At 39.5% G+C, this 12,058-nt stretch overlaps 1 protein-coding gene across 1 annotated transcript in view; it reads right to left on the bottom strand.

The window, feature by feature from the left end:
- The window catches only part of LOC121874927, a 319,796-nt gene that overhangs the window by 189,759 nt on the left and 117,979 nt on the right, over positions 1–12,058 (bottom strand). Inside the window, exons 10-12 of the mRNA XM_042379284.1 lie at positions 7,111–7,233; positions 3,098–3,169; positions 418–573 (exon numbers count right to left, since the gene is read on the bottom strand). Of these exons, the coding sequence (XP_042235218.1) occupies positions 418–573; positions 3,098–3,169; positions 7,111–7,233 (351 nt within the window). The remainder of the gene's footprint in view (positions 1–417; positions 574–3,097; positions 3,170–7,110; positions 7,234–12,058) is intronic.

Below are 12,058 nucleotides of genomic sequence, written 5' to 3'. Positions count from 1 at the left end.
AAACTTGATATACGAGTATGTTCCCATTGTCCTTAATGTTTTAGGTTATTAAGGTGTCTGCAGGTGTCCCGTTTAGCCTTAGGCAGCTCAACGTCCTTTAAATGTGTTTCCGCCTCACACTGAAGGCTTTAGGCGAGAGATTATCCACTATAGTAACCATATTAATTGTGGCATACTATACTAACATTATCATCATGCTTGTAACATATTTCTGGAGCATCATACTTCCTTCATGTCAATATATGCATCGAATGATTATGCTACTTCTTACCTGTGGGGTGAGGACTAATTAGGTTCAGAACTTACCTGTTGTTTACTTTTGGCGATGGGAGTGGTTGTGCAGCTTATCTCACTCACACTCTGATACTCTCTCTCTCTCTCTCTCTCTCTCTCTCTCTCTCTCTCTCTCTCTCTCACCTGCAGTGCCTCGACCACCTCGACTGAAGCCTTGCGCTCCTTCTCGTTGGCCTTGGAGGGGTCAGCGATGGACGCCTGTCGCTCTCGTAGTTGGGCCAGTGCCTCTGCATGTTGCCGCTCCAACTCCCGCCGCTTGTCAGCAGCATCTTTCATTTGCTGCGGGGAGGAACACACGACCTTGTTGCGCGCCTTTAAGCAGTGTGGGACCATCTGTGAGTCCCTTAAAGAGGTTTCAGGTCACCTACAGGGATTGTCAAGTTGCTACAGGTTGATCGCTAAACGTCAGCAGCGGAAGGAGTACATATTATACTTGTGTTCTGGAGTCCTCACAGGGTCCATAGAGGAATATTTACATCCCTTAAGGAGACAGAAGAGTCCTACAGGAACCTATGGGATGTTTAACTCTTCATTCTATTACAGTCATCTCCCGCCGATGGTTAGCAGTGAATATCATCTGCTGCAGGAGGAACCCACGACCTTCTTGCGCTCTAAAGCAGCCTACTGATTCCTAAAGGGAGCTGACGGGCATTCACAGCACATACAAATACTTTAATATAATAACCTACAAATCCCCAAAGGGCTTTTATGCCCTTACAGAAGTCCCTGGCCCTTAAAAGAGGTTACACATCCTTACAGATGTTTACAGATACCTATAAGAGTTTACAACTCTCTACACTTGTCTTCAGGACCGTAAGAAAGTCTAAATATACTTGAGTTCCTGTGAATCCAAAAGGTGGTTTTCAAAGAAGAATGTGGGTGTGTCCATAAGCTTATAATACTTTAAAAGGCCTTAAAACCCTTAAGTAACCTACAGTGAAATAATTTAGGTCTTTAAAGGAACCTTACAGTACATCCCACGATGAAGTTCACAGTATTAAAGAAGCCTACAGGTCCTTACAGGTCTCTACAGGTCCATACAGGTCTCTACGGGTCCATACAGGTCTCTACAAGTCCATAGAAGTTCCTTCATAGTGTTGCTGCATAATTTACGTTCTTTATGTTAATATAAATACATAGAGGATTCTTTCAGCTAATGAATGTTCTTTATATTTGCCTGTAGATCGCATTAAGGTCAAGTTGTTTATGTGTGTATGTATGTAGGTATGTATGTATGAACGACACACACACATACACACACACACACACACACACACACACACACACACACACACACACACACACACACTACACATACACACACACACAAATGCTGGCGTGGTACAGTAGCTTACATCAATATGCGTGCCAAAAGGGTAATGTGTTTATGTACCTGTGTAGGAGCGTGTGTGTGTGTGTGTGTGTGTGTGTGTGTGTGTGTGTGTGTGTCGAAGCATTAGAGCGAGAGCTAGACATAAAGCATCATCATCGGGCGGTAAACAGTTAGACATTAAGACAAACAGACAGACAAACACCCAGACAGAGAGACAGACAGACAGAGAGACAGACAGAGACTCTCCGTAGAACATATTAGCTAGCAGCGACGGACCACGGGGACACGACACACGGTGGTAAGGGGGGAGACACCAAAGGGAAGGGCGTTAGTTAAGGGGAGGACTGCTAGGGGGAGAGGGGAGAAGGTTGCCAGAGGGGGAAGAAGACTATCTGGGGAGGGGAAGGGGGAGGGTAAGAAGATTCTAAAGGGGAAGTGGGAAGAGATAGCAGTGAGGGGAGGAGGGTGTGTGTAGACCGTAAAGAAAGAAAGAAAGAAAGAGAGAGAGAGAGAGAGAGAGAGAGAGAGAGAGAGAGAGAGAGAGAGAGAGAGAGAGAGAGAGAGAGAGAGAGAGAGAGTATATGTCACACAGGTAGATATATGAATTAGACAAATTTAAAGAATTATCAATAAAAATAAAATATTAATGAAAGGGAAACTTATTTAACTTCTAACTAAAGGAAGAAAAAGTTATATTGAGGTTAATCAAGAAAAAAAAGACATTAAAACACACGAAATATTTGTATGATAATGAGGTATAAATAAGGAAAAACGACACACAAACACAATCATAAAGCAAACACGACTCTGAATGGGTTAGGTGAAACAGGTGATATTTGAGAGGGTGATTTGAGAGGGTGATTTGAGAGAGGTGGTAAATCACACAACGACTTTAAAGGGCAGATACACGAACAATCAACAAGGGTAAAGCTTAAAAGGTCACAACGAAAGGTACGACTGTCTTCTTGTTTGGTTGAGTGAGGGAGGGAAGGGGGGAGCGAGGGGAAGGGGGGAGTGAGGGGAAGGGGAGGAGGGGGAGGATAAGGGAGGGGAGGGAAGGAGGAGGAGAAGGAAGAAATCAAAGGAAGGGCAAGAATCAGGAAGGAGGGAGAGGAAGGGGGAGGGATGAGGGACGGAAGAGGGATATGGGTCGATCAATCAAGGGAGAAATTGGGGGAAATCCACCAAGGACTAATTAAGGGCGAATTTCAGCAACATGTAAGGACAACTTTAAAAGCTAACATGGGGAGGGAGGGGGAGGGAGGGGAGATGGAAGGAGGGTGTGGAGGGAGGAGGGCGGGAGGAGGGGCGGAGGGAGGGCGGGAGGAGAGAGGGAGGGAGGGAGGGGAGGGAGGAAGGGAGGGGAGGGAGAGAGGGAGGGAGGGAGGGAGGGAGGAAGGAGGAGGGAGGGAGGAGGGAGGAAGGGGGAGGGAGGGGGGAGAAGTTCATGACTTGAGCAATAATACTCACAATCAGGACGGTTTCGAGATTGCTGCCCCCCCTGGGCCTCGCACCGTCTGCCAGCCCGTACACATCTTCAAGCTGACCTCATCAATCCCCAGGTGAGATGGTGACGCCATGGGTGGTGCAACGCGACACAGGTAGGTACGGGGATGACGTCATAGGATGGCATGGTATGACGTCATTGGATGCAACGCGATGGAGGAGAAGGGGGGAGGGAAGTGGTGATGGCAGGCGCAACGTAACGGATGATGGGAGAAGGAGAGAGAGAAATAGAGAAAGAGAGAAAGAGAGGAAGAGAGGAAGAGAGAACACGCAGTTTAAAAACAACGGTTATATTGGGTCATTGCTTGTACAAAACAACTGTCACAACAGGTCAGTGAGGGAAATGACCAGGTGTCAACACGGGCTAACGAATGTTTTGGACAAGTTCACAGCTGGTGAGACTGGACTGGGCTAAACCACAGCTGGTGGTAAACAGATGGCGAGATTATTATGGTCATGAAAATTACGAATGAGAATGATAAGAGAAGGACTTAGCAATCCTGGTGGACTGAATGACACACAGGTAAAAAAGGGTTAATTAATCACACACACACACATATATATAATCATAGAGAATTAGAAAGAAATAGAAAGAGGGAGAGAGAAACAAAGAAACACAGTGAAAGAAGCAAATGGAGATATGGAGAAAAGAGAGAATAAAAACCATTATGAATATAAAGAGAACAAGACAGACAGACAAAGACAGACAGAGACAGACAGACAGATAATAGACAGCAGAGACAGAGGCACCATAGTACAACCAACAATATGTTTATTAAATACCTTAGAAAAATATCAATATTCTATAAAATACTCGACCAATAAACATCTTCAGAATTTATCCCTATATAAACACATTAAAAGAATCATAAACATCTTTCAACATTTTATAACATACTTGAGAGATAAAGAACATCAACATTATTATAAACACATGAATCATAAACAATTTCTTGCATTTATATAAACACACAAAGAAGCCATAAACATCTTCGGTATTTATATAAACACATTATAAGATATGGACAAGTAACATCATAAATATATTTCTATTTACTCAAAGGCAAAGAAGTATTTTAGCTTAAATAGTCATACCTGCCTTTACCTTGTGTGTGTGTGTGTGTGTGTGTGTGTGTGTGGAGGAACTGATACCATACTCTCCGTTCCCTTGATAAATATATACACAAAAACTCCTTCACACAACCCGCCATTCTTGATCTTACTTATGGATTATTATTTTTTTTTTGGGGGGGGAGGGGTTAAACCTGATAAGGGATTAAATACTCTGCACAATAAGTCGCTTAAATCAGATCACGATCAAATCTTAATCGCCTTTCTTTATGCTCCTTTAACTTTATTGACTTATATTAGTAAAAAGTGACAAATATTTCAGAATTATGTAAAAAAAAATAGGAAACGGGTCTAAAAGGGAAGAATAAAGCACAAATAAGGGGAAAAATGCCTAAATAAGGGAACAAAAGCCTAAATAAGGTGAAAAGGGGCCTGAATAAGGAAAAAAGGCCCAAATAACGGAAAAAATGCCCAAATAACGAAAAAAATACCCAAATAACGGAAAACCCAAATAACGGAAAAAAGACATAAACAAAGGAAAAATACCTAACACGAAAAAAGGACTAAAAAGGGAAATAAGTCTTAAGAAGGCCAAAAGGGTTAAAAATGAAAAACAAGGTCTTTTAATCCTTATGACAATTTAAATTTTATATTTCTATCATTACTATTTTTATTGTTCTATAAGGAAGACAAGGAGAAAAAGAAGAAAGACATAAGATGAAGACCAAAGAGAAGGGAAGGAGACATGGGAGAAGAAAGAGACATAAGAGAAGACAATGAGACATGAGAGAAGACAATGAGACATGAGAGAAGGCAATAAGACATATGAGAAAAGCCAGACATATAAAAGAAGACAAGAGACATGAGAGAAACCAAGAAGACACAGCAGAAATAGTTAAGACATGTAAGAGAACGCTAAAGAAGAGGACAAGAGGACATTTAAAGAGAGAAGGCACAAAGACATGAGAGAACGTAAGATTACATAAGATAACTAGACAAGACATTGAAGAAGACATGGGAAAAGACGATAAGAAAGTCAAAAGACAACAAGAGATTTAAAAAAAAAAAGACAGAGAGAGATGAAGAGAAAGCGAAAGGTGGAACTAAGAGAAATACAATGACAATATACAGCCTCAAACAGGGACCGTAAAACTCCAGAGTAAAGTTGGTGTAGCCTTCTCTCTTCTCTCTCTCTCTCTCTGTCTCTTCTCTCTCTCTCTCTCTTCTCTCTCTCTCTCTCTGTCTCTTCTCTCTCTCTCTCTCTCTCTCCTCGTCTGTCTGTCTGTCTGTCTCTTCACCCACAATACTGTACATCCATACTCCACCTTAGACTTCCTTCCAGTGTTTCCGTCTGTCTGTCTGTCTGTCTGTCTGCCTCTACGTCCACACTACATCCACATTTTACCCTTACACCTCCTCTTAGTGTGTGTGTGTGTGTGTGTGTGTGTGTGTGTCTATATCCACACTCCACCTTTAGACGTCCTACCAGTGTGCGTCTCGCTCTTTCTACACCCACACTACATCCACATGTTACACCTACGTTACACCCACACACCCACACACCCACACACCCAACACCCACATTATAAAATAAGATGTCGTAATTTGATAACATTATTGGATTTTCCTATAATTTGGAATAAACCTAAAAGAATGAATGAAGTCCGGCAGAAAAAGAAAATATTAATCTGATACCTAAAAATCTGTAACCTAACCTAACCAAACCTGACCAATAAATCCAGGGTAGGTGTGCCATTTATACAAGAACTAAAGTAAAAGAAAATGATAATCAGATGAAATTTAAGGTATAACCCCCCCCAAAAAAACCCTAAAATATTGAATATGTTATCGCAATCAATCTATACCCTTTGCCTTAAAAAATAAACCCGAGCGTAAAAAAAAAAAAAATCCTCAATCTTTAATTTTTTTTAGGGAAATCGACTCGTTAAACCAACCTGAAAAACAATATAAGGGTTTTAATACCGCTTCCAGAACACGAGACAATGAGCCTTACGAGAATAGCACTATATTACACCCCCTCCTCTCTCTCCGCCAGCCACCTAATTCTCACCTAGTCTTGTTCATGAGGCAGCGGCGGGTCTCTCTTATAATGAAGGTAACTAATTAAAACACTCTCATGTAATTTTTAAAGGGGAAGGGTCTTGGTTGGTTAGAGAGAGAGAGAGAGAGAGAGAGAGAGAGAGAGTCTGTATGTGTGTTTTTGTTGGGTTTGGTTTTCTTGTTATGTTTTCTTGTTATACTGGAATATAATCGTGTTAAAAGAAATTTTTTTTTTAATAAAGATATTTGTTCTTGTTATGTAATTATGTTCTTGCTATACAGAAATATATAGTGTCCCAGAATAATGTCTTTGCCTTCCTCTCTGCCTGTCTGTTCCTTGCCTCCTTCCCTCCATGCTCCCTGCCTTCCTCCCTGCCTCCTGCTCTGCCTCCTCTCTGCCTGTCTGTTCCTTGCCTCCTTCCCTCCATGCTCCCTGCCTTCCTCCCTGCCTGCTCCCCGAGACACTGTAGGTAAGAAAGAGGGAGGCAGGGGGCAGGCAGGGAGCAGGTAGGCAGGGAAGGAAGGCAGAGAGGGAGGAAGGCAGAGAGGGAGGGAGGCAGAGAGCAGGCAGGCAGGCAGGCAGGGAGGAAGGCATGGAACATTTTTCTTGGACACCCTATATAATAAACTTCACACTGTCCCAAAAGCATTGTTGGACGAGTCTCTACCTTCAGCCATCGTTCTTATAGGAAAGGCTCTTAAAAGATATAGAATTAATATAGAATTATAGGTTATATAATGAAAACAACCGTAAAAGAACCGTAGAAAAACCATAGAACCATAATAGCACAGAACCATGAAAAATAAAGAACCGTAAATGAACCGTAAGTGGGACTCCAACTCACCCGAAGTACAGACTCCAGGTTGCCGACTTTTCCGTCTAAACTTCCGACCTGAACCTTGGCTGTCGACCAGTCTGTTTCCACTTGGTTGAGTGTGTGTTTCAGCGTCTTACACTCCTCGCTGACCTGCCCGGGGGTAGAGAAGGGGAGATTAGTAAACATGGGTAATATTGGGGGAGAGAACAGGGGAGGGTAGATTAATAAACATGGGTAATAAGAGATACAATGTGGGAGAACAAGGGGGAGAGGAGAGGGGAGGAGTGACACAAGAGGGAGAGAACACGGGGGAGAGGAGAATAGTAAACATTGGTAAAAAATATCAGGTTTGAGGAGACGAAGACAAACATAAAGAGTACAATTGATAAAGATGAGAATAAGGAGAAAGACAAATAATAATAACGTATGGAAATAAAATAAAGGTAATAATGTAATAAGTAGAGAGGTGATAAAACACGAGGAAAATGTTAACTAAAGATGGAAATAACGAAGAAGGTAATCAAAGAAAAAATACAATCAATAATAAAGATGATAATACTGATGTAAAAAATAGATACATGATGGAAATAATGAATAAAATGATAATTGTGAGGATGATACAATTGATAATAAAGATGACGATAAGAGAAAAAAATACGAAAACAGTAAATTATTCAGTTAATAGTAAAAAATAATACCAAATATGACGATAAGAAGTGAAACTGAAAATAAGAAAATCTAATAATTCATAAATTGTGTTAAGAGAAAATAGGGAAAAAATACAAAGGTGATAATAAAGAGAGTGAATAAATTAATGGTGAATTAATGCTTAAGTGAATGCAAGAGAGGATTCAAGATTTAATGTATGAGTGAATGTATGAATGTATGCTTCAGTGAATACATGACTGGGTGTATGAATGAGTGTATGAATGTATGCTTGAGTGAATGTATGAAATATTACATGAGTGAATGTATAATAATGATAATAATAATAATATTAATAATGATGATTATAACGATAATAATAATAATAATAATAATAATAATAATAATAATAATAATAATAATAATAGCATAATTAACACCTATAAACAAACATACAGACACTGGAAAGAAATACATAAATAACAACTGCAAAGAAATTTTATTTTACAAGAAGTATTTAACACCTTTTATTTTCTCTTCAATTGTGACAAACATGTTATAATTTTAAAAAAAAGTCGCCATTACAATAACAAGACGAACAAATAACAAGAACATAATAACAAAGTACAAGACAGTTCACCTTTTTGTATTAAGAAGAACAACAACAAACAAAAGAACATTCAACATCTTGAGGAGCAATAACACCCCCCTCTCCTGTGTTATTATCGACTGGGTACATTTCTCAGCTGTCATAAATTGTAAGGCGAGTGAGCGGCGTGTGACAGCAATGACGTCATCACCGGGGCTGGGGGTGGCTGAGTGACGTCATGGGGCGGCGACCTGCGTTTGAGAGACCTCCTCCCACCCACTCAACCCTTCGGCATTTTAGTACCAATGATCATCTGTCATGGGGAAGGTACTCACCACAGATCTATTTTCGACTCTAATATTTTTGCCTTATTTTCCCCCGTTTTCAATATTTGGGATTTTTTTTTAAATGATTTTTGTTTATTTTATTTTAGTGAGATTAAATTAGTGTATAATTTTCTTATATTATATTTCATCGTTTTTAATGAATTTACGCTTTTTTTTTTATCTAAGAGTAAGAACATTTTGCCTGAAGATATATTCAATCCTAGAAAACTGATAACAAGAATAAGTAGAAGAATGATAATAGAAGAATGAAGGAAGAAGAAAGTAAAAATAAATAAGAAAATAGAAGAAAAACGAAGAAATAAGAAGCTGATAAGAAAGAAGAATAAAGAGGAAAAACAAGAATGAAAAAGAAATGGATTAAGAGACGTAGGAAGAGAAAAAGAAGAAGGAGGAGAAGGGGGAGGAAGAAGAGGAAAATAAGAAGAAAGAAAGAAAAAAAGAAAGAAAGAAACAAACAAACAAAGAAAATAATAACAACTTTACTCCAACTACCATCAAAAAACAAAATCAACAACAACAACAACAATATTTTGACCCAGCTGAATATCATTGCGTCATCAAGATGGTTTTGGACATGTTGACTACAAGGTTTGATCCGGTGAGCCGTGAAGGTCTCATAAGAACCAAGTACTTCACTGGCCTAGTGGATAAGTTGGCTTGAGACATGATCTTGAGACCCAGACAAGAGGGTTCGACCCCCCCCATCCAGGGGGAGAGAGGTGTGGAGGGGGTAGGGGGGTCACTAACCGCGTCAATAGTCGACACAGGAGAGAGAGAGATATGGAGAGTGAGAGAGAGCAGACGAGATAGGACGAGTAAGGGAGAGAGAAATATGTATATAGAGAGAGAAAGAGAGAGAGAGAGAGAGGGGGAGAGAAAATCGTAGAGAGAGAGATAGAGAGAGAGAGCAGACGATATTGGAATAGAGATATATATACAATACCAACAGACTATGTGTGAGCATGAAGGTGAAAATAAAATATAAAAATAAAGTAGAAACAAAATAATAATAACAATAATAAAGAACAGGAAGGAAGTAGTAATAATAGAAAACGGAAGAGGAAACGATAAAAAAAAGAAAGATAAAACACGAAAAAGAAAAACAGACAAGGGAGAAAACATTTAGATAAACCAGTTAGAGAAAGCAAGAGATAAACAAGGGAAAATAAAAAGAATAAAATAAATAAATAAATACCGGAATCCGAGACACAGAAAGATGAAAGAAAGGTAAAAAAAAAAGTTAGGACGAAAATAGAACCTGGAAAAGCCGAGATAAAAATAGAGAGCATGGTGGAGAAAGTATGTGTGTATAGGTTAGGTTAGGTTAGGTTAGGTTAGGTTAGGTTAGGTTAGGTTAGGTTAGAGGCCAAAACAAAAACAGAACAAGAGTAAACAAAATAAATAAGAGAAAGGAAATAATTTAAAAGAGGAAAGAAATTAGAAAGAATAGAAAAACAAGACGATAAACTAAAAGAACAAAAGGAAACTGAAGAAAAGAAGAATAAAAAGGAGAAACAATAGATAGATAGAAAGATAATGAAATATAAATGGAGTAAGAGAAGAAAGTAAAATGGAAGATAGAACCAAAGAGGAAAATAAGATAAAGAGAAAAAAAGAAAAAAAGAAAGAAGGGAATGATAAAATAAAGTAAAAAAAAAATGACATACCAACAAAAAAGTAAAAGAAAACAAAAAACAATGAGAGAATACTGAATAAAAGAGACGAGAGACGAAAGTACGAGGAAAGGAGAGAGAGAGAGATCGAAGAAGATAAAACATGATTTAGAGACAGACATAAAAGGAAAAGAAAACAGAAAGAATGTAAGAGAAAAAATGAGAAAGATAAGAACAAAAATAAAGCACAAAAATAGTAATGGAGGAAATAAATAAATAAATAAATAAATAAATAAATAAATAAATAAATAAAAAGTAGGATAAAAGAGAAATATATGAAAGGAAAAACAAAATAAAACAAACAGGTAACAATAACAAATTAAAACATTATCTTGCCCCACGAAACATTACCACAGAGCAAATATTAAACTAGTGACATTAATATTATAATTTAATTTAGTCATCACTGAAGACTGTCTCATATCATCGTTTTCTTTAACTTCCGTAAAACTTGGTCGATTTTGGTGCGAGTTATTCTGGACACACACACACACACAAGGTCCACCACAACACACACACACAAGGTCCACCACAACACATCGACATTCATTTATGGGCAGGATAACAATAGCAAGTCGAGGGAATGTGAGAAAGAATAGAAAGTAAACACGAAGAGCGAGAACGAAATAGAAGAATAACGAGAGCAAAAGTATATAACGATTGAGGTAATGGAAGAAAAAGTACATCTTAAGTGTGAAAGTGGAGAAAAGAAAGCAAGCAAAAGAAAGAGATGGTAAAGAAAGCAAAAGTCATTTCTCCTAAGAACCACCAGACAAGTGGGGGGGTGGGAGGCAGCCACCCAGTGACGTCAAGCACTTAACAGCCCAACTAGCTCCCCATCGTTACGCCCCGGTAAGGGTGTCACAACAACGAGGTCCAGGTTAACTATCTCTCTCGCTGAGTGACTCCCACAAGTCACTCACATTATAATTCGCCATGATGAATCGGAGACGTCACAAGTCAACAAATTACGTCACGAGTAAACAAATGACTGCCAGTAGTCATCCGGATTCCTCTGTACGAACGCAACAATGGACGCTGGAGAGGCACCATAATATTCCATGATAAAAGTGACGCACGTACACACACGCCCACACGTCCCAGGGGCAAGAGATACGGTAAGAAGACACCGAGTGAGATAAAAGACAAAGAACGAGGTGATAGAGCGAGAGATAAGAGATATAATGGAAGAAGGATGAGACAGGTAAATGAGAAGGAAATATAAAGTGACGGAAAAGAACAGGAAGGAAACAGAACAAGAAAATTTCGAATAAATATATACATAGAAAACTCGACCAATACAGTTGTTAGAGAACTTAAAACATATATAATTAGTGTCACACCTACGGAGATATAAGCAGCAAGCCCACATGACCGCAGGTACAGTCATAGAACATAGCGCTACATAGCCTTTGTCACAGAGCCAGAGTCCCCGTAGAGGCAGAAAGGGAGAAAGAGAAACAACAAACTGGAGGCACAGAACTAGAGCCTTGAGCCACAATAGAGCCCTGAGGTACAGAATTAGAGCCAGAGACACTTTCATCAGAAAACCACAGTACTACAGAGCCATGAAGCCTAAGCCGTAGGGAGTGGAACAACTGAGCCATAGAGCAAACTGGGAGTGCCGGCGTGCTTAGAGTGCCTGCTGGAGCCTGGCACTCTGATCAATACGCCCTCCAACCCCGGCTCTAGTGGCACTACTCTCCCTGCTACTACTCCCC

Source organism: Homarus americanus, unplaced genomic scaffold (genome assembly GCF_018991925.1).
Source record: "Homarus americanus isolate GMGI-L3 unplaced genomic scaffold, GMGI_Hamer_2.0 scaffold56009, whole genome shotgun sequence".
NCBI classification, from domain to species: domain Eukaryota; kingdom Metazoa; phylum Arthropoda; class Malacostraca; order Decapoda; family Nephropidae; genus Homarus; species Homarus americanus.
The sequence above is the reverse complement of the archived record's forward strand: the minus strand, read 5'-3'. Positions and strand labels throughout refer to the sequence as shown.